We start from the raw sequence: 23,837 nt of genomic DNA, 5'->3' as shown, positions 1-23,837 counted from the left end.
CTTATGATATTGTGCATATGATACAAGTGTATAGTAGGAGCTTTACATGTCTCCTAGTTCAGCCTCAGCTGCTTCTATCAGTCTAAAGTGCTAGAAACACCTATTCTACACGAATAAGGGATAACTGGATCTGGCACAAGGTGTAAGTACCTCTGGTACCCACTACAAACCAGGCCAGCCTCCTACAGTATGGAAATGGAAATTTACACAGTTTTTGTAGCTATTTACAGACCCTATACCTGTGCTGAAAATGCCAATTTTCAGAGCTATGAAATGAGAAGCCTAGGAAGATCATATGTTTGCCTCTCTAGGCCAACATCACATAATGACTGGAAATCCTTGTTGAAGACTAGTCTTGGTATCTTTCGCCACAACAGAAAGTTCAAAAGTATGTTGAAATCCTGCAGGCCGGTCTGCCGAGCGCTTTTAACAGGAACATCATCTTGTGTGCCTAGCACAATTTGAGGACACATGCCACCTGTGTACCCTGGAATTTTAAGTTAACCGATTTAACATACAAACAAGTCTGCCAATCCAACACCAAGACACACCCTCATTCAAACGGATAACTGACTTCTCAAAATTAACTTTTAAGCCTAAGAACTCACCAAAAATATTATCTCATTAAATGTTCCTCAGCGACTGCCTCTCCCTCATAACCTTGCATCAGTGAATTTTGCTGATCCATTTTGCTAACTGCTCCAAAGCCAAGGCAAATATTGAGGAAAAGTGTAAATTGTCTTGGGCATCTCTTTCAATGTGTAATGGGACCGGCATTGGCCATTCACCCTAACTATGGGATCTAATATGAAATAATGTACCAGTTTAAAAAACAGGATTTGAAATACATTTTCTGGTGTTCCCAGAAGTATGACCAGTCCAACATCTCTAAAGCTTGCTCCCAGTCAAACAGTATCAGACAGTTCAGTCTCTTAATCTCATGGGCTTAGGCACTATGTACCCACACTCAGACAGTGTGGTAGAGCAGCAAGGATGTTGGCAAGCATTTCGGTCTCAACACTGATGAGGGATATTGGTGGTATGAGGCACTGCTGCCAATGGATTGCTGTGCTTTGGGAGAACTGTGGTCGATGCAGTTTTCAGGTCTTCCAGGAGGGATCCCTGCCTATCTTGATTAGCAGAGCATGATCCAGAGATACAGACTGGAACTTGTCTGCGATCATATGGAGTTTGGCATCTTCCTAGATTGCATGCCTGTCATGGTTTTAGCAAGCTCCTTGGGAGTAAGTTCAAGGTTATGCTCATGATCACATTCCACATCACTAAGACGATGCATTATAATATCCCTTAAAATGTTCTGCAGCACCCAGCCCCTTTCTTAGAGCTGTGCCACCTAAGAGTTGTATGTAGTAATAGGTGAATGTGCTAGCTGCCTGTACTGCTTCGAAGACCACGTTAAGAGTCCCTGATTCTTAGCAAAAGCCCATACTGCATTTGCCCGGATTCTGATAGAATGGAATGCTCAATTACCAAGGAAGATTTTTTTTTTTTTTTAAATGACTACCCTTTTGAGCTCTTGGTGAACCATGAGAGTACAACTCTGGTGTAGCCATCCCTGAAAACTACATTTGGTAAAGAGCAGGTGCATGCATTATAGAATAAGCACTTCAGCTGAGCATTGGTTAGAAATGGCAAGACAGTCCAACACTTGATTATCCACATCAGGATCCAGAAGCTACCTGAATCGCTCACAACCCCCAATCGTACCAATATCTGTTATAAAAAGCAGCAAAGGTTTCTTAACTGCACCACAACAATACATATAAATTACGCAACACCAAGAACTCCCCAACTCTCTTCCATGCAATTACACTTCTCACTACAATTATACCCTCAAGTATGTTGCCTTAGAGTAACCTAATTTCTTTCAAGTCTAAAAGAGGCGAAGAAAACCCAAACCAAGCTACCCTTAACCTTAAGTCCTCAATCACAATGTGCCCACAGGCAGCACATGACCACCCACGCTTGCAGACACTGCTGGCATTGGATAAGGGGGCCACATGACAGCCCATAGGGAAATTCTTTTACCTATTTATCTATTTTCCCGTCCACATTATTAAGTGCACTGCTAGCATTTGATAAGGGCAAGTTCTGCAAACGCAACATATTATTGCGGGATTCATGGGCGATGAGGCTGGAAGCCTCAGACAGCCAGCCCTCCCTCCAACAAAGTCCCATCTTAAAGCTCAACAGTGATTTTAGAGGCTACCTAAATGCGTTGTCATGCTCACAGACCACCTACAGGAAAGAAATTAAAGAGCTCACACAGGATGGGATCCATAATTCACAGCAATTATGTTGTAGTTACAAATTATGGAAACCACTGCTTTTTCAGCAATAAAAGTACCCAAGCAAATATACAAAATGGAAGCATCATAACAGGCAGCTCTGCCGTATCACGGCCTTTTCATTTGGGAATTTTAAAAGAGCCTGTCTTATTCCAAAATAAAGTATATTTATGTATCTCTGAATCTAAAACTCAAAAAAGACAATCGCTAATATATGACACCAAAACATAAAACCAAGAACATTTCAATATGTTACAAAAGCCCTTATTCGGCAAAATATCTAATTGTCTGTCTGCTCTTTGTTGCCGCCTTATAGAAGGCAATTATAGAGTTAGTGCAGTATTTAATCCACCTAGAGGTAGTCACAAACATCATAAGACTCCTCTCAGCAAAGACCTGAACTAGTGGAAAGGCAATATATCGAATAGCACTCCTCTTAGCAAAGACATTTCAGAGATCCATAAATATGCTTTATTTCAGAATGTTTTGCAAAGAGACTCTTTTGAAAAGATACAAACAATGCTATGATGGATTAAAATATATTTCCCACTTTTCTGCTAGAAATACAGACATCTGAGGTTCACAGATTTGTGGAGTTGTATGGCATTTATATATAGGAATTGCTGTCCACCTTGAACTTGGGAACTGCTCAGGGTTCCCTGCGCTCTTTTGAATAATTTATAAGGCATTGTTTTGACTCATATTGGTTGTTCCCTTAGGTCTGGACAGAACTATACCTCTTTGGCAAGCTCTAGTAAGAGTGAAACATGTAACATGGTTTGCTTTTATTTATTCCAGGTTGGCTTGGATGGTATTTTATGTCAATTCAAAGCTGCATTACTTGGATGGTAAAAGGCGTTTGTCATTTTTCAGCTCTGAGTTATGGCACCTGCTAATCCTATGCTTCAAAGACATTGCTGTAACAATGGCAATAGGTACATTGTAGCTCAGTGTGGATGACACTGTGCTAATCAGAAAGCTTAACAACTCTGTTAGTAAAGCAGACATTTGAGGTAAGCAGTTTTGGAATGTTGGTGGTGTTGTAAGGTGTTTCATATACCGGAACGGCTCTCTCCCCAAAGCTTGGGAACTACTTAGAGTTCCCTGCTTAATTCTTGCAATATATATTTACAGAATGGTGGTCACCACTGTACAGCTACAGTTAGGCCAGAATTTCGATCGGGAGAGCGATTTTTGTTTCCTTAATATCTTTGGCACCAACCTTCACAAAACTTTCACCCACCTCACTAACTTCCTGGAGAGTTTTGGGGTGATATGTCAGGGTGGAGGGGTGAGAAAAATATACTGAATATTAGACGATACAAAAAAACATAGCTGAACAGAATTACACCAAGTTTGACAGAAAGCTAGGTCTTCTCCAAGGAAATGTGTTTTTTGTGATTTGCTGTGAATCTGTTAAGCTGGATTTGAGAAATCCAGATTCAGAAGTTAAAGATATTTATTGCCTCTTTGTATAGCGAAGAACCTGCTAGGTACAGTTCAGTGTGTTAGTAATATTCTATTTCATTAAAAAAAAAAAGCCTAGAAATGGGTTGAAAAAAAAATACGATTCAAGTGACATAGTTGGTGGTTGTAAGTTGCTACTTTACCTAAAAAAACATCCCTAGAAAATTACTGAAAAAACAAAAAGGTTAAAATAATGTTAATTAGGTCTAGAAATAATATCTTATTTTGCATTAATAAAATCCTTAAAACATCACTGAAAAACCCCAAAAGTTAAAATGAGGTTCTAGTTAGGTGAAAATATAATTAAAAAATACAATTAAAAAAAAAAAAAAATGAAATTCACCAGTTATGGGTTACAGATCTAACTATAACGTGCTCCCCTGCCATTCATTGCTAACAACCTCACAAATTATCACATGTTCAATGACATCATTGATACCATCAATGATGACCCCTCAAATTACATCACTAATTAAATCATCCACCATAATGCTATTTAATTTAGTCTATAAACCCAACAGCCTTTGAATTATGTAATCTGATAGAGAATTCTAGTTGCAGATTCCTAACCTTAAAATTTCCCCCAGGCGTCAGACTGGATCTGGAGATTTTTCTTCGAGCAATACCCTTGCGCGTCCGTAGCTGGTGTCGTTGACATCGTAGTCGCCGTGATGACATCAGGAGTAGTATATAGACGCTGCCTTCGTGCAGGACATCAGTTCTTTTCTTTCTGTGCCACGCACTGATCCGGAGAAGAGCTACCCTGGTCTGTTTTTGACCGACTTCGACCGTTTTGTTGGGATTTTGTGAGACTTTCGGTGAGTCGAGGATGTCCCTTAAGGCCGGTTTCAAGCCCTGCGAGGACTGTCACTGCACAATGTCGGTGACAGATCCTCATCGGGTTTATCTGTGGTGTCTTGAGCGCGACCCGAAGTCGTGCTCCGAGTGCCAGACCATGCACCTGAAGGCTTTGAGTGAGCGGTCCCTAAAGCTAATGGCGACCCGGCACTCGACTCAGCATAAGCCACGGTCTCGATCGAGAAGAAGGTCTTGAGACCTTTCGAGAGGAAGGTCTTGAGACCGTTCGAGAGGAAGGTCTTGAGACCGTTCGGGAAGCCATCACCACTCGTCTTCTTCTAAATCTTCGGGTACAGGTAAGAAGAAAAAGTCGAAGAGGTCCCATCGCTCTCCGACTTCGCCCGGTCGCTCGACTGACGTGACGCGGGAACCGCGTCGATGCTCAAGGCCTCCATCCTCTGAGCCTCGATCTGGGTTGGCTCCACGCTTCCCCGAGTTTCCCGGAGCCAGAGCGACCCCAGCCCAGCTTGAAGAGTTCTATGGGGCCATGTGCCTCATCTTTGGGCGGACCGACCCCAATACAGCGCCTTCGGGCCCAAGGGGTTCGGTTGATGGGCCTTCGGGTTCTGCGCCGGTGACTTCCATGGCCTTGAGCTTCCTACTGTAGAGGTCAGGTCTAATCTCCTGATGGAGGTGCTTCAGCCTGGAGCTTCCACTTCAGAACCCCTTTTGCCATTCAATGAAGCCCTCGCCGATGTCATTTTGGGTACTTGGTCCAAACCCAACACAGGGGGTACTGTGAATAGGACTACTGCACGCCGCCGTCGGCCCGCTCCGAACGACCCTTAATTCCTGTCCCAAAACCCCACGCCTGAGAGTCTGGTCATCTAGGCTTCCTCTTCTTCAGGCGCATTCTCTTCTGCACCCCCGGACAGGGAATCAAAAAGTCTGAAACAGTTTGGTAAGAAGTTGTTTTCTTCCTCCAGTCTCACAATGCGGTCTGTGAACACCGCATGCCTTTTGGGCCACTAAACCCACTCTTTGTGGGATATGGTTGCGCAAGTCCTCCCGCAGATACCGGAGGAGGCCCATGCTATCGTCTCCTAAGCTGTGAACAATGGGAAATGAGAGAGATGCTGCAAAGTTCACAATCCATTGTGGGTTGGACACGACCTACTCTAGGCAGACCGGTTGCTACGACGGAGGCCTTGAGACACCATGCCTAGTTGCGTACTTCTGGTTTTTCTGGGGGATGTCCAAAAGTCACTCATGGACATGGAGAGATTCAAGGATTCCAGGACTATAGCTTGGTCCCTTGGTCTTTTCTCTACTGCTCACCCCGCAGTCTGTTTTTTGCCCCTTTCGTGGCCGGAAGGGGCTCCGTGTGGCATCCTCAACCCAGCCACCGTGCCACCCATGCTGTCCAGCCTCTGCGTGGCCGGAGATGCAGAATCCCATGTGGGCATGGGAGAGGAAACCAGAGGCCTGCCCAGTCCACCTCTGCCCCTGCTGCAGCCTCCAAAGCCTCCTAGTCTGTCCCCTCACTCCCATCCAGCGGCAGGATTCGCCATCACCTGCCCCACTGAGCATCCATCACTATGGACAGGTGGGTTTTGCAGATCGTTCGATAGGGCTACTTCCTCCCTTTCAAATCTGCTCCACCAGGCAGGCCTCCATCCTTCAGTCACTTTCCAGAGGACCACATGGGAGAGGCGGAGATCAGAGGCCTTTGGTCTCCGGCGGAGTCTGGGCTCCACATCAATCTTCTGGAGCTCCGGGCGATTAGGCTTGCGTTTAAAGCATTTTTTCCCTCTGTCAAAGGGAAAGGAGTGCAAGTGTTCATTGACAACACTACCTCCATGTGGTACTGTAATAAACAGGGCGGAGTAGGGTCCTGGACCCTTTGTCAGGAGGCACTACTCCTCTGGACATGCCTGGAACATCAGGTCATTACCCTAGTAATCCAACATCTCCAGGCTCCATAGGCTAAAATGGGGAGGCTATTTGAATTAATAAAGTCTCTAAAGGAACTTGATATGGCAAGCTTAGTCTCAAACTGATTGTTATAGTACTTGCAACAACTTGCCATTGTTGAATTTAATTTAACTAGTTCAGGGAAAGAAAATTAGAACTCTTCCTAAAAGTTACCAGTTCAGCTCTGTTGTGTCCTTCTCTGATTGGCCTTCATGAGGTGTGAAGTGGCCTGGGCTGGGCTGAACACAAAGGAAATGTCTGGGGGAGGAGATCTGCCTCAACAGATGGTTAAACAGGATGGGGGGAGAGCAGCCAAAGTGGTTTTCAAAGGAGGGAAGAACTTTTGGAGCAGCTCAAGGCCGCCCCTTTTCCTGCAAACCCACACTACCAGGTGCCCTCTTGAATAGATGAGTAGAGGGGTGTGTAAAGAATTTTTAGCCACACCAGTTGGTGGGCACAGCCAGACCTTACCTCCAAAATTCAGTTTCTGCCATTTTGGATTTTTAAGGAATGTTGCTCCTGGGGACTGATTTTTGCCACGCTTCCCTGGAAGTAGTCATCCAAGAGGGTAGTGGCCTGCCTGTGATTAGACAGTTGCCCCCCTCGCTTTTCACCCCAGGAGCAAGGATAAATTTGGAAGAGCGGCACCCACACGTCAGATCCCTACAAGGAACAACATCAGAAGGATGGCCCTGCTGGACCCCTGACCTGCACCTGGGCACTGCACTCTAAAGGACTACACCATCTGCACACTTGGGCTTCACCATAAAAAGGAATTTTGCCTGGCTTCAACTGGTTCAAGAAGGGACTCCCTGCTTGCTACAGAGGAAAACTAGCTAACCAGAGTCCCCTGCATCAAATCCTGAAGAAACTGACCAGCTGACCACTGTCCAGTGGTCATTTTGGAGTTTGAGCCAGGTACGTTCTAGGAGTTGGAGTCCTAGCCCTCAAGAAGCAACTCAGCTTCTAGAACATTGGGGTGAGCTGTGGACTCCTAAAGGACCTTCAAAGACCTTCTGGAAGAAGATCCAGACGTTTGGAGAAGATTGGAGAACTTTTGGTAAAAAGCTCCATAAAAAGGGACTGACCCGCTGTTGAGATTCACGCCGGCTTACTTTGACCGTGACCCGGCCTGACTTTCAGGTTCATCCCGCTGAAAAGCTCAGGAGCCCCAGACTTCCAAGATTTCACCAGGGGCTCCTGGAAAGGCAACCAGACGACGACAACGCAAAATCAGATTGCTGTGGATGGTTGCCCGACGTGGGAGAAAAAACGCTCCAAAATAGTGACAAAGTTTGAATGTAAAGAGTTGACCGGGACTTCCTGCGCAGCATATCCGAGGAGGGATCCAGGGGCATTGGATCAAGATTCAGCTTTGGCGCGGATGAAGATTTCAGTCCTGAAAACCGACTAAGTCCGAAGGTAGAATTCTTAACCGAGATCTCCTGCGACGCCTATCCGAAGAGGCCTCCAGGAGAATCGGATAGGATTGGTGACTTTGTCCTGCTGAAGAAAATCTTCAGGCAAAAGACTAAGTCCGAAGGTAAACTTTGAACAAGAGGAACAGATGTTCCGAGTGGCTCTTTTAGTTTCTAAGTGCTAACAAACATTACTTCTTTACAAGTTCATATCTCCGGTTCCCCTTATCCGATTTTATTCATTTTGGTGTTAAATTTAAAGATAAAAATATACTCTATTTTTATAAATTGGTGTTGGATATTTGTTGTGTTTTACTTATTTTCATTTTTGTGATTTTTGAATGCTTTACACACTTCTCTTAAGTTAAGCCTTGTCGCTCTCTGCCAAGCTACTAGGTTTAATTTATTGAGACCTAACTAGACCTAAGTGGGTGTTAGTGGCCTATTGCTAAGTATAGGTACTTACCTGCCCTTACCAATAATCCACTTTCCAATGCATTGCCTTGCCATCCATCTTTCCCACACAGCCAATGAAGAGCTGGCTGTAGAGTCTGAATGCAAGTGACTTGTCCAAGTAAAAGCTGAACATTCTCTTTGGATTAAGCCTGTGTAGTGTTCATCGTTGGATGCAGCAGATGGAAAAAAGCTGGTAGGGTGATGGATTGCCATATGTCTAAAGCACAAACCCCTTTGGATAGGAGGGCAGCCCTAGACCTTAGCATCAATTTGTCTGGAAACTAAGAGGTGAATGAGAGCTTTACAGTCAATGTCTGTAATTTGACTTACACAGCTAACAGATGTGATGGCAAATAAAAAGACGTTTTGAAAGTAAGCAGCTTCAGTAGGCAACTGTGTAAATCTTTCAAAAAGTAGAACACGTTAAAAACATATGAATGATGTTGCGATCCCATTGAGGCAATATGAAGGAGTTAGGGGAAACCGGTTTGTTAGCCCCTTTGAAAACCTCATAAATATAGGCGACTTAAAAAGAGGTAGGTGGAGGAAGGATGACAAGGTCCATAAGCAACCCTTAACTGTGACCTCTACACATGCCTGTGCGCCAGCAAGAGGGTGAAATACATGATGTTTGCCAGACGGTCCTGAAGAGGGTCATGGAAATTTCCACCTCAAGCAACACGCATTCCTCAAAGCTCCCTTTAAAGCATACTGGAGTGTACAGAATATTATCAGTGAACATTTTCATGAATGGCAAAGTGGTCTACCAGAGGAGTCCCCCACAGCTGGAAGTAATAAAGGTCTACCTCTTGGTCAGGGCCACTGGAATTATGAGATTCTGCGGCCACGTGTTTTTAAGCATTATTATGGGTTTGCCATGTGTCACTTTATTCATCATCTGCTGCAAAACCTGCAAAATCTGTGTCCAGTTCAAAGTAATCAAAGGTTACTAAAAAAAATAAAAAAATAAATAAAAAAAAGATGGCGACATGTCCCAGCACAGTGGAAGGCCATTCGCCCACTTTGACTGTCTATATTTTCATTGCTTTTCAATGGATTTGGGTATTAAAATGGGACATACAAGGTGTTTGCACAGACCGTGTTACCATCTGTAAAAAAGAAAACATAATGAAGGAATACTATCACAAAATGTGCCGCATTATGCTGTAGAGTTTGCCTTTTCTTGCCACAAAATTTAGCCAACTGCCACATAATCTGTGCCTCTGGTGCATAATTCCACTGGTACTGCACATCGTGTAAATGCCACTCGTGGTCATCAAGATGACGCTGGCTGACATTGTCTGCTCGTGCAATCAGCACCCTGAGAAACCATCAGTCACATGAACAGGATGTGAAGAGGGGGCATATCGTGAGACTTTGACTTGCTGATTAAAAAGCTCAGATCGAACAGCAATGCAACATTTGTCTACTGGTGATGACACAACATCCCCAGAGATAGTTGCCCAGGTAAGGGAACACTGGGATTTCCGACCTTCCTAAATGGGCTGCAACCACCACCATACCTTTTGTGAAGACTCCTGGTGCAGAAGTGAGGGCAAAGGAAATGATCGCAAATGGGCAGTGTTCAGATCTGACCGTGAAGCGAAGATACTTCCTGTGTGACTGTAGGAAAGGGATGTGGAAATAGGCATTCTGCAGGTTGAAAGACACCATCCTATCTTCCGCTTCAAGTGCGAACAGGACCTGAGCTAGGGACAGAATATTGAACATTTTCTTTCTGAGGACCCAGTTCAGAACCCTGAGGCCTAGGATCGAAAGAATACCACTATTCTTTTTGGGGACCTGGAAGTACCAGAGTAGCATCCTGGACCATGTTCCTGCTCTGAAAATAACTCCACTGCACCTTTTGGAAAAAGAATAACATTTCCTCCTGAGGGACATGTAAGTGGTCTTGAAGGAGTGCACTTGATTGTTTGGGGCGGGTTGGAGGTGGGGGAGGTAGAGGAGTGGGTGAAGAGGAGGTTGCTGAAAGGGTAGGACATAACTCCTTTCCATAATCGGCAATATTAAAAAGTCTGAAGTAATGCCCCTCCATACTTGTGTAATGGGGAATACCCGTCCTTCAACAGACTGTTTGTGTTCCAAACAAGGGGAAACTAGGGCTGATTCCCTACAGTGGCTGGGGAGGAAGAGGTGGGGACAGGATGGAGAGGAAGGGCAGGTATTCATCCTTTGCCTCATCCTCTATACTGCTTAAACACAGGGCTTAACCTGTTTCTGTTGGGCGAGTTTTTGCCAGCCTTGAAAAAGCTCTGGAGAAGTGTTGAAACTTCCAAAAATGTTGACAGTCTCTTGTGTGGGTCTGGAGGCCATGTGATCTGGCTGTGGTTTTAATATCTTTAAAAACACTCCAAGATTGAATAGGCTTTAGCACCAAAGGAAAGGACGATCCATCAGCGCTGTCTGGATATCCTCAGAGAATCCAGAGCTGCTCAGCCAGGTATGGCAGCATAGGAAAATAGATGATGTTGTGGCTCTTGCACTCGAGTCCGATATGCCCAAGCCAGAATGTATAACCTGTCTGGCCACAGCTTGCCCATCTACCACTACCTCTCAAAATTGACCTTGTAGATTGCCCAGCAAATGAGTGATTACTGTTTGTGTCAAGTGTCAGACTGCGCGCGCGCGCACACACACACACACACACACACACACACACACACACACACACACACACACACACCCACACACACACACACACACACACACACACACACACACACACACACACACACACACACACACACACACACACACACACACACACACACACACACACACACACACACCCACACACACACCCACACACACACCCACACACACACCCACACCCACACCCACACCCACACCCACACCCACACCCACACCGGTCGAGAAGACAGGTAGCAGTAAGAGATTTGAGAGCCATGTTCTATGCAGAAGACAACTTCTGTGTGAATCGGTCCATCTTTTTCAATTTATGGGAAAGGCACAAGGTGCCTACTTGGAAGAGCAAGATCTCCCATTGCTGGTTAGTAATGCCTTGCTATTGATCTGCTAACTACAGTAGAAGTTGTTTGCTTCCCTCAAACTGCAAGCACAGGCACTGTTAAAGCATAATTTAAAAGTAGCAAGGCTTCCATAGAATGCGTTGCTGTATGGTGGACCTCAGTGAGGGTGTTGGCTTTTTGTCTTAGAAGAGGGCAGTTTGAGGACCAACAACTCTGCTGCTTTCCTGATCAGATTGGTAGGAGGTAATCCCCACCTCAGGAAGCCCAGAAGGATGAATGTAAAGCCCACTCCAGGGAGTGACCAAGAACACAGGCATGCCCTGAGGCCTGCAAAATCATGGTCCACGTTGGGGTGACTGTCCAGTCATCTTCTAGACTAGGGTCTTTCTGTGGTTCACGCAAAAAAAAAATGTTTTTCTACCAGTCATTGAGTTTCTCGTCTTGAACGGTAATGTAGAAGCTCCATCAGTTACAGTGCCTCTGAACGAGCAGGGTGTGAAGACAGCAGTCTTGGTTCAGTAGTAGGTTACAAAAGCAGTGCCGCTGTCAGCAGCAACGATGGTGGCATCTGTGATGCCAGCGGCATCAAAAGCAGAACTATTGGAGTCAGCTACAGCGCTGGGGAGGTAATGAGGCCTGGCGCCAAAGGCAAAGATGACAGAATGGTCAATGGAGGTGGAGTCAGTCATGGCTTCGATCCTGACAGTTGGGGTGGCTCTGGAGTTGCAGCCTATATAACTGGAGGCAAAGGCAGGGATGGCATTAAGGGTGCCGAATGGCATTGTGTTGATATGCTTTCCAAAATAAAAGCCATTGGTCCCATGAGGCCAGTGGGTACACCATGGGGGCAAAGGATCTGCAGAAAATGTAATATATAGCACTTAGGAACATGATAGGATTGGTCCACGGACAGTGGCACTCCAGGTAAGGCTGATGGGGCTGGGGCCTTAGAGTCACCAATGGGTCAGATGGAGCCGCAGGCGTGGGATTCTCTATGGATTGTTCCATCAGTTCCTTGGCTGTGTGAGGCAGGAGGTAGTAGCAATTTTTTTTTTTTTTTTTAACAGTGATGGCATCCAGATTAATGCTGCCTTCTTCTTCTTATGCTCCTTCTTGGACGTCTTTGATGATGGCGGCAACTTCAACCTCAGCATGGATTTTCAGTACCTGCGATGTTTGTCCTGTGCCCTGACCATGAATATCTTTGTCTCCCTTACCTTTATGGCTTTGGGGTACATCCTCCGATTCAACGCGTAGGCCTTCGAGTTGTACTCCGAATCCAAACTACAAAAGCAGATCACATGACTGACTGTAATGGACATCTGCCCATTACAGTCCCTACGTGAATTGACAGTTGACTGTTTTGGAGGAGATATTTCCCTGCACCTGAAGAAATGTTGGAAAATCGTCTGCAACATTAACAACTGCTAATGAGATAAGGAGAGCTCTGGATTACGTTGATGGCACAGAAAAAAAAGGAAATTATGATAACATGCTGACGGGGTGCTTTATCACCCAGTAATGTTACAGGGATGCAGAATCGGAGAGGGGCCAGCACCCCATAATTGCATGGTAGAGCTACTGAAATTTACGGATCCAGACGGACACCTGGTATCTTTAGAAAGTGAGGAATCTGCAGCTAGAAGTATCCATCAGAAACATAGTTAAAGGATAATTAACTAGACTGTTTTGCTTTGGGTGAGCTGCATAGGGCTCTGAGTGCCAGTGTGAATGCAAGGAGCTCCGGGGGAGGGGGGGGTGGGTTTATGTGATCCTCAATAGTCCTATGGTTGTGATGTGCTTCCCAAATCATGAGTGAGGTAACCGGTGTAATGGTCACCTGTGGTAGCAGATCCAGAAAAGGCCTGCCCAGGAACAAGCTCTTGTTCCACCACAGCAGAGTGTGCACCAACAAAGCTGGTCTGTACATAATGGTACATCTTCTATTGATCCTCCGCTTGTAACCACTGCCCTGCTAAGCACTCATGGAGTAGACACAAATATAACTTAGTGTGCAGTACTATTGAAATTCAAGAGCCATCATCCCAAACAGTTTCATTACCATCCTTACTGTAAGAGGACGTGATGTCAAACAAAGAGGCCACGGTCTGGAACGCAATCTCCCTCTCTTGATTAGGGTTGGCTAGGCTTGTGATGGCACTTAGCACAGACCCTATGGAGGGCCCGATCTGCTGTGGGTTGAGATATGACTTTTTGGCATTGACAGTGAAACCCAACCTGTGTAATAATGACCCAGGTGCCCCATTGTTTGCTAAGCAATGCTCTCAGCTGCCACTCATTTATCTGCCATTTATCCAGGTAAGACATTTCAGTGCTGGTGCGGTGCTACGGTATCTAGAAATTTGATCAATACCACTGGGGCTACTGTGACCATAAAGCACAGAACTTTAAATTGGTATTGCTGATCACTTGCCACAAAACACACAGAGCTGCAATGCATCAGATGTATAGGGAAGTATGCATCCTTGAACTAGAGGGTTGTGATGTAATTCCCTGTCCAGAACAACGGAATACACTCCTTGCAAGGTGGTCATATGGAAGTGCTCCGTCAAGATATAAGGTTTAGAGGCTGAGGTACAGGACAAACCGCAAGATTTTGTCTTTCTTGGAAATCACAAAATAGATTCCTTGGACCTCATGGTAAGGTGGCCCCAGATCAATTGCAACTTTTCGAGAACAGATTCTACTTATAACTGTGACATTTGCAAATGGCCTGACTCATTATGTGGCGATGAGGTGATATTTTTGGTGGCATTGGGTGGCTCCCCAGACAGTACCTCCAACGTACTACTGAAAGCACCCATTTGGTGGAGGTTATTTTCTCTAAATGCAGATGGATTACCCTCAATTGCCCCTTAACAGGTGGTTGATCTCACTGAGGGTGCAGTGGAAGGGGATGGTAAATGATGGGTAAGTCACTGCTTGGAGGTACAGGAGCCCTTGTTGGAGGATAGCTCTACTCTTGCCTCTGTCACTGCTAAGGTAGCCACCTGTGCCGAAGGACCTGGTTCCCTGCATGTCATGAAAGGATTGCTCTTGATGATAACTCTAAATAGGACAGGATGATTTAGGACCATCTCTTGCCTTCTGTTTGTAAAAAGCAGATGGATCTGAAGTGCGCCCATGGCCTTGGTAGACTCCTGGACCTTGAGCATTGTGTCCACCTGAAGATCACACAGATTCTGTCCATCAAAAGACAATGATTAGATGCTGTTGTACCTCCGCTCTAAAGCACTAAAATGTTTGCCAGAAGAGGATGCCGGTGTTTGATCCCCCTGGAATTGATATCAGAAGATTCAGACACACTGAATGTTCACATTTAAGAAGACTTTCCACTCCCAGCCCTGTTCTTGCCCTCAACTGAGGTAGGCTTTAAAGTTGTGCCTCACCAACTCCTACATTTCCTCCCAGTAAGGGCAATCATATTTGGCAAGCACTTCAACTGAATTGGTAATATGCTACTTAGTAGTAGTTTCCCTTGGAAAGGGGAACAAACTTTTTGTGCCTGGCATCAGGCAACTCATGAAGCTCAAATGTGGGACTTTGCACAAGCCCAATTTTAGCATACAGATGGAGTTCAGTGCTGATCTTGGGATGGGTCAAACAGCTTGAAGCCAATCTTAGGTTTGAGGGCGATTTCTCGGAGGCTCAGGGTTGAGCCTGCAGGGATGGATGCATAGGCTTGTTGCCCATTGCCGGAGGCTTTCCTGGAGCAGGGAGGGTCATTGTAAGGTAGAGAGGTCTCGGAGCCTGGAGCTGGACCCCGTTGTTAGTGTCTCTTGAAGCTTGCACAGGGCTTGATACCAAACTCCCACAGGAGCAGTGCTCAGACTCGAGGCAAGGACATTTTCAAGATTGATCTCAAGGAAGTTGATCCTTGAGTGCACATGGTGACATGGAGGCTTTAGGGTGGCTTTTGTTCTATGGCCTATGCTCTGATGCAATAAGAGTTCCCCCTCATCTGCCTCTGAAGCGCCACGGGACAGACAAAATTGGATACCTTTAGGCCCTGGCTCTTCTGCTTCTGCACTGATGATGTCCTTAGGTCTAAAGAGCCTTAAAGCTGCATTTTGTAGTGTGCCCAGTTAATGCCTTACAGACCAAGCAGGTTGACTCATGCTCTAAAGACACTCAGAAGTTACAGACTCCATATTAGTCGCACCTGGGAAATTTCAAATTACATTTAGACAGATAAAAAAAAATTAAAACATAGTTTGGAGCACACCTGGCAAGTAACAATAATAAGTAAATTACACAAATGTAAGCTCAGAAGGTTGAAAAGATGGATTGCGAGGATCAGTTTAAATGTATTGTAGGATGGGACTTGTCTCTGTTTTGTTTTTCACACAGACAGTATTACAATCGCCATATATGCGTGCAAGAGAGTTTATGTTAATGAGTGATACACTCCGCCCTTGTGGAAAGACGGCCATCAGTATCAATTGGCAGCCAAGTAAAGATGTCATAAATGTCCAGATAAAACATGATGGAAAACCAGACAGCCAACACATGTTTCATTGATACGACTTTAAGGCAATTCTGACTGATGAGAATGCAAGATGGATGGAATTGACAATGGGCCAGGGAATTGCTGTAGGAAATATCTAGTAAAAGTGGCTGTAGTTGTGTTAGAGTAAAGGGATTAATAGTAATGGACCATAGTGGACAACAAAGGTATTTTGGTCTAGTATTATAGGTGAAAGGTCGCGTTTGTCGTCCTGTCGGAGGAGTCGTAACGGGGTATCTCGCTACTTGAAACTTAATTGAAGAAAAAGAACTTGCAAATGCCCCCGCAACACTAAATGGCACATGTGCAGAGCATGTATATCTATAGCTACACATTTTATGAACATTGTTTTACAAATTAAGCCCTGCTCATGGTAGGATAAGATAATATATTATAACTTCATAAATTATTTACCTGTATTACATTTCCCCACACTGGGAAATCACAACTGGCAATTTCGGCTTGTTATTCGGTCCGGTAGGCACGTTCTGCAAAAATGAGGACCAGAAATGGTGTTATGCACATCAGCAAGACTAGTTCTGTGATCATATGGTCATTTTTCAAGTACTCACCAAGAAAAAGGTGCTCAGGACATGGTAAACAACCAGAAAAAAAAGTTTCACATCAGCAGTTCAAAATGGTGGCACTGTGCATGATGTCAGTGCGAATATAATGATCTTAAACTATAAAAACGTGCTAATTCACTATGGGGCATCTGTATGAACACACTTGCCCAAATACATACAATGGGATACATCTGGCCCGAAACACCTAGATGGAATCATACTGGCAGTCCAAATGATGGAGAGGTCACATTCTTCACGCTAGTTTTGTATGAGCTTCCACCATGCCTAAACACAAGGGCGCACAAAGGTAAAACCAGTTTTGCATGGATTGTATTCCTGGCTCACCTCTGAAAGTTTGGTTTAAGCTGCAAGGAAAATATCTAGAGAATTCGTGTGATGTGTTTAATAAACCTAAACTACGACTGTTAAAGAAATGATGAATATAGAAGTAAAACCCTGAAACATTAAAATAAATCAATTTTAATAAGCATAATAGCATAAAAACTTAGAAAATCTGTTGAGGAATCTAATAGTTAATATACAGACTTATAGATCCTTAACCGCGTTATGGGGATGTTATTTCACCAATGGGTTCTGCGTGACATCAAATAAAGTGAGAGTGAAGTTTGAGTTAAACATGATGTCGCTCAAACCTGAAATACAAATATCACCATAACTCACAGTTACCCATGTATAAAGTTATGTTATTAATGGCTTCCGATCGGCCACAGAATATAACCGCCAGGATGAGGCACAGGATTAATAGTGTGCTTACCTGCAAAAAAAGTAAAATTATGTCTCCGAGAACGGAGAGTACTATCTTTCTAAAAAGTCAACATATTTGTAGCATAGGTCAACATTTACTATAAAACGGGAAATTAAAATGGGAAGGTAGATTGTCAATTTGTTCTCCATATGGCTTCGTCTGCTTCAGGCACTTTCAGTCTCGAGAGGCAGTCATCACAGCAGGTCGCAACAGCAGACTAAGACTACAAATATACAAGAGAGTCTCTCTTCCATGGTCCTGACAATTCCTCATCACAAAGAGGTTCGGGCTGAGTTTAGGGCAACGCTCTGGGTATTTAGTCTAGCAAGCGAAGTAGGGATTCTGATTTTGTAGCAAAGACTGATCTTTGTTCTTTTTTATTGTAAGTCTGAACTGAGCTACAATGAACCCAGAATGGGTTCTTAAAGCCCAAGGGCTAGAATAAAATTAATAGCTACCCACGATAAAATATAGCTGCCCACTCCGCCTCTGGCTCAGTACTGTATTGTAATTCCATCTTTACAAGTTTGCTTTATGAATGAAAAACTTCACCAGACGAATCCTGGAAATCCCAAAATGGCAGAGTTTGCTTGATGGGTCAATGTTCTTCTTGACCAGTTAACAGCCCCACATCTCTCTCCCTTTTTCCTCCCGATTAGAAAATATAACTCCAAGAATACAGACACTGCCAAAATGCAGGGACACGTGAGGTAGGCTGGGAAGAATCTAGAGGGAGTTCAGGACTGAGCACAGAAGCTTGATAACATCTATGCATACCTCATAGAAAAGGGCAATATTTTTTGCCATGCTCATTAGCAATTTGTAGATTCAAACCACTGGTTTCTGATCACATTTACAAAATAACTTTGTGGCGCAAAATTATTTCAGAATTTTTGGAAGATATGAATGAGCTCATGTGCATACTATATTGACGAATACAGCAACGACATTTGTAAAAATAAATAAATAAAATAATATTAGTTTCTGATAAATTCGGTCTCAGGGACTTAAGATTTACACTGCATAAATAATATCAGTTCACCTTTGTAATAGTTCCCCTCTTCTTAACTTCCCTCCACAAGTAGGAAAGACTAAAACTAGGTAGGCGAGGGCAAAATCTGTACGACATATCAACCCTATGCAGTTTAACACAATTCATGGTATTTATGACAGAGGCACGAGGAGCTGCGGCTTAAAAAGTGGGTGGACAAACAGAGACAAAAGGGTCAATTGGAATCTTCCCTGAAAACAGCATGCTAACGCTCCTCCTGAGTTCCGTTACACCAGGGCTCCTGTGTGTAGTAGGTCAGCAAGTTAATTACTGCTTCAGTAACTTTCTGTTGGATACTCTATTCGTAGATCCCTCCCTTGTGAATTTTCCACAGGTGTCAGACTGGAGCCACAAAATGTTTAGAGCAGTACTCCTCGTGCAGATAGATGGCATATAAGCAACACCCACACGAGCTGACATCAGTTGCTTTCTTAGGCGGTCCATGGCCTCAGCAAAGCCTGGCTTAACCAGTGTGCAGATCTCTAAATGGGGACCTTTTATGATCTTTAGGCACTTACATTTTCAGCCTTCTGCAGGGCACTTGTTAGCCAGTGCACTGCAGATCTTAGTGTAGTGAACAATCCATTGGGAGATGCCTTGCCTTTCTGTGCCCAGGAGATCTCTTCAAACAGCTGATCATTCACTTGATATTCTTTGGTGCAGTGTAAGTAACAAATCTTGTGCTATTTTGGGTCAAAACGATGAAGTCTCTTCTTCCACCTCAGATGGATGAGGTGGAGCAAAGAATAACTGGAGGGTGGTAGCCTCAGACATGAAACGGAGTGACCACTTTTGACAAAAAAAAAAAACTGCGGTCCTGAACACCAACTTATCATAGAAGAATGCTGTATAAGCTAGGTTAACAGAAAGAGCCTGCATCTTGCTCATACTGCTCGCTGATGTCATGGTGATAAAGACCGTTTTCGATGTTAATGGCTCTGCAGCAGCCTAAACTAGTGCACAATAGTGAGTACTAAATTCAAGTCCTATTGCGGCATCACAAAGGTTTTGGTGGAAATAAATCCGGCAAACCTTTCAAAAATCTCATCACAAGTGATTTAATAATAAAGGCTGATTCAGCAGCTGAAAAAAAGCCGAAAGGTAAATAGCTTTTCACAGTGCCAAGAGCAAGTCCTTGCTAGGCAGGAGAGAAAACAAGCACCACAACATCAGACAACTTTGCTTGTAGAAGGTCAATTTGGTGGATGCCACACAAATTCACAAATTTGTCCGATCAAATGGAATACACACATTTGTTTTTTTGATAAGCAATTTTATTTGTTTTATATAGCAACATAAACCCCAACAGGTCACAATTGCACTCTGTGGACGGAACACTGCACAAGTCCAAAGCATATAACAGAGGCATACAATCAAGAACCGTCGTAGTAGTCAAGGACAAGGCACACAACATTCCTACATCTAAGACATGCCTGCAGCATAATCTCCTCAGTTCCCCATCCATTTCCCCCCACACTCTGTCATGTTTAGCAGGGCAGCCTCTCGCTTCACAAACAAGTTTTTCTTGCTGGGCACACCAGTCTACCCTTCAGCGACACTTCGCAATCGCAGTAGCACTCTCTGCTTTCCAACTCACTACAATATCTCTCTTGGCCACTAAACTTGCCATTCCCACAAAGGCCCGTCCGCTCTGCTGGACCCCACCCCCTCAGGGACTCCCAATAAAATTGGCAACGGGGCCACTCGACCTCCACCTGTAGGATTCTAGGGATCTCCGTCACCATTGCTTGCCAGTAGGTTGCTATGTGGGGGCAGGTCCACACCATATGGAAAAAGTCAGTATGAGGGCCTGCACAGCGAGGACAATCAGCCTGGGGCAGGAGACCCGCTCTATGTAACCTGCTGGGAGTGAGGTAAGCCGTGTGGAGAAAGTAGGTCTGCACCACCCGGAGACGGGAGGTCATGGTCAGTGGCATCGGGGCCATCAAAGTGTCCCTCCAGTCCTCGTCCTCCATCAGACCCACCCACCGTTCCCACCGCTCTCAAAGCTTGTCTGTGCTGTATTAGTGACAAAGGTGCGATATATGCGCAACACTCCCCCTCTGCCCAGGTCGCCCATCAGTGTTTTGGCCTCAACAGGACTAAACTCGTGGAGGACCGTTCCTGCTTGAACATGCATGTATAAAGCATGTCTCAGTTGCAGATATTTATGGAACTGGGTCCGAACAAGCGAAAACCGCTGCTGAAGCTCCTGGAAGGGCTGCATGTCGGAACCCACCCAGATGTCACCCAACAGCAAAATGCCTATGAGGTCCCATTTATGGAACCCATTTAGTGCCGAGACCTCTCCCAGTCGCGACCCCTGCCACAGCGGAGTCTGTTGAGTGAGACAGCACCACCACCCTGTCACCCGCAGAGCTGCTCTCCACCACATCAGCACCACCCTCGTCACCTCTGGGACTTTACACGGCAGGGGGTCACCATACAGCTTAGTCAAAAGTTTTAGCTGGGATGCAGGATTCCCCCCCCCCCAACCAGTCAACCACCAGTAGATGCATGGTAAGGTGGTAAAGATAAAGGTTAGACATCCCTAGACCACAATCATACCACACACCCCGACAGGTGCGAAACGCCAGCCATGGGCAGGAACTATGCCATAGGAACTGCCGCTCGACAGCCTCCATTTCTTTGAACCAATGCCTTGTGATGTGGTAAGGGAAGTTCTGGAGTAAATAGAGGAACCGGGGAAGCACCATCATTTTATTCCAGGATCTTGAAGGGCAGAGACCGCCATGTCTTGAGGTCCTCCTTGACTCTCCGGGTTAGTGGCGAGACATTAAGTGACTATGCTAGCTCGGGTAGCAGCGTTATATGCACCCCCAGATACCGGAAGCTATTGTGTCAGATAGGAATGGCAGTTTGCCAATCATAGCAGTCCCTGGTAGGGCATAGCGGAACCAACAGAGATTTACTGGGGTTAATTATCAAACCTGAAGCCTCAGCGAACAGCCCCAGCAGTTGCATCACCCTAGGTCCACTGCTGGCCGGGTTGGCCAGAAACAAGAGTACATCGTCTGCGTATAATGCAATGCGGTCCTCACTTCCGGTGAGCCATGACCAGCCGTCAATCAGGGGATCTTCCCTTATTAGCTTCGCAAGCAATTCCATCGCTAATGCGAATACCAGCGTGGACAGGGGACATCCCTGGCGGGTTCCCCGGCAGATAGGAGACTGGTCAGACACTGCCCCATTTACCTGCACCCGGGCCCTTGGATTGGAGTCCCATCAGTGCTCGGAATCGTGGACCAAACCCGGCGCTCGAAAGCACCCGCTGAAGGTAGGACCAGTCTACTGTGTCGAATGTCTTTTCAAAGTCCAAGAGGAGTTGCGTCGGAGGAGAGGTTAAGAGGGCCCGATTGGCCAGTGCCACATGCAGTCGCCTAATACAATGCCGGGTACTCCTAGCTAGCATAAAGCCGCACTGGGCCGGGTGGATCAGCGAAGACAACACTCTGTTCAACCTAGTGGCTAAAACTGTGGACAGTAATTCTAATTTCAGTATTCAGAGCGAGGTGGGGTGATACGTAGAACAGTGCCACGGGGGGGGCTAGTCTTAGGAATCACCACTATGGTGGCCTGCTCTAGTCCCAGAGGGAAACCCCTGGTCTTTTCGGCCTCCTCGAACATGGCAAGTAGGTGGGGAGTTAGCATATCGGAAAACTTGCAATAAAGCTCCGCCAGGAAACCGTCGGGCCCGGTGTCTTGCCCACAGCCAGCTCCGATATAGCAGTCCCAACTTCCTCGAGGCCAATGGGTTCGTCTAGGTCCTGTCTTTCCACCACCGAGATCCTTGGAAAGTACACCTCTTCCAACAATGGGGTCTCACTCTCCACTTGGGGCTTATGCCGCTCTTCGTAAAGTTTAGAGTAGTAGGTGGCGAAATGCTACGCTATTTCGTACGGCATCCGGGAAATGGCTCCTGAGTCATCGACGACTTCCCGGAACGACTCTGCTTGCCATCGGTCCAGTTTTAAGCCAGTGCAAGAGCTTGCTGTTTTAGTCCCCCCCACCCATCCGTACATTCGGGCCATGGAGGCTCGCCACATATGCTTCACTGTCTCAAGAGTAGCGTGCCTAATCTCTTCCCTAAGGCGAGCAGCCATGTGATGGATGCATGCGTGGAATCGGTGAGTTGGCCCTCCAGACGCACTGCCTTAGTCTCAAGCGCCGACACCTTTTGGAAGGAGATGTTTGGCATGCCTTCTAGGGGGGGCTTTGCAAGCAGCCCAGACTGTACCCGGAGATGGCACAGATCCAAGATTAAAAGCAAAGTAGTCAGAGAGCCGGTCCGTGAGGGCCTCAACGTAATCACTATTCTGCAGGTACCAGGCATTAGGCCGCCATACCAGGCGCCGGACCGCATCAATACCATCCAGCCGAAGAATGAGTGGCGCGTGGTCCGAGACGACATGGGAGAGCACTTCAACCCCTGTGACCGGGGTACATCAAGGGCTGGCATAAGAAAGAGGTCTATCATGGCGTGAGTGTGGTGCGCCGCAGACGTGTGGGTGTATTGTCTCAATTGGGGGTGCCAAACCCGCCACATATCGCGGAGACCAAGGTCTTCCACCCATCTGAGCAGTCCTGTCACCCTCGTAACTCGGCTATAAGACAAAGGCCTGGTGATGTCCATCCCCGGGTTCATGACAGTGTTGAAGTCTCGGGGAAGTCCCACTACCACGTCCCTGAGGGCCAAGACAAATCGCTCCGGTGCACCCGGAGTAGCATAGACTCCAAGGATATTGATTGGGTGCACCCCGAGCAGCCCAGAGATAGCAACATATCGTCCCTCCGGATCCAACCGGGAGACGGCAATTACCATAGGTAAGGAACGGTGCAATAAAACAGCCACACCCCTAAAGCCCCTGGAGAATCCTGCGTGGTAAGTCCTGTCGTAGCGCCCCCCTCATGAGCACAGGGCACCGGGTACCAAGCAAGTGGGTCTCCTGGAGTAAGACTAGGGACGGAGCAAAGCGACAGATGGTGCAAAAGACAGCAGATCGTTTAATTTTATCTAGGAGCCCATTTACGTTCCAGGAGAGGACCCGCTTGGCCAGCTCTGGCATGTGTGAGGAATCAGTAATATTGTGTGCAGTGTGCCTGTCCAAACGCTCCACCCTGACCAACTAGTCAAGAACAGGATTGCGTAACACAAACTCAACCATACAAAACTGTGAATGAATATTCCTGCAAGTCCCCCAACTGCCCTCCTCCCCATACTTCGAACCCAGAAGCATCTTTCGCCCAAAACTGTGAAAACAGAGTGGCAGCAGTAGGTGTGGAGTGGTGGACCCCTCCATCGAGTCGGAGTTCTGCAATCCAGCCATCCGCCGCCCCGTGCCCAGTGCCAGGGAGGGAGCATTCGTCCATGCCCTCCCCAAATGCACGAGGTTCATGTAGATCAGTCTCAGGAGAGCAAGGGAGACTGGCTAAGGCGCTCCCCCTCCGCAGCCAGGGCTAGCCTCTTCTCTC

At 46.0% G+C, this 23,837-nt stretch overlaps 1 protein-coding gene across 4 annotated transcripts in view; it reads right to left on the bottom strand.

Annotated features, from left to right (window-relative positions):
• Nucleotides 1–23,837, bottom strand: part of PPIH (peptidylprolyl isomerase H) — a 166,364-nt gene that overhangs the window by 5,378 nt on the left and 137,149 nt on the right. For all 4 annotated transcript variants that reach the window (XM_069240331.1, XM_069240332.1, XM_069240335.1 and 1 more), the window contains one exon: nt 16,376–16,449. In XM_069240331.1, coding sequence (XP_069096432.1) covers nt 16,381–16,449 — 69 coding nt within the window. In that variant the 3' untranslated portion in view covers nt 16,376–16,380. The remainder of the gene's footprint in view (nt 1–16,375; nt 16,450–23,837) is intronic.

This window comes from Pleurodeles waltl, chromosome 6 (assembly GCF_031143425.1).
Source record: "Pleurodeles waltl isolate 20211129_DDA chromosome 6, aPleWal1.hap1.20221129, whole genome shotgun sequence".
Lineage (NCBI taxonomy): Eukaryota > Metazoa > Chordata > Amphibia > Caudata > Salamandridae > Pleurodeles > Pleurodeles waltl.
The sequence above is the reverse complement of the archived record's forward strand: the minus strand, read 5'-3'. Positions and strand labels throughout refer to the sequence as shown.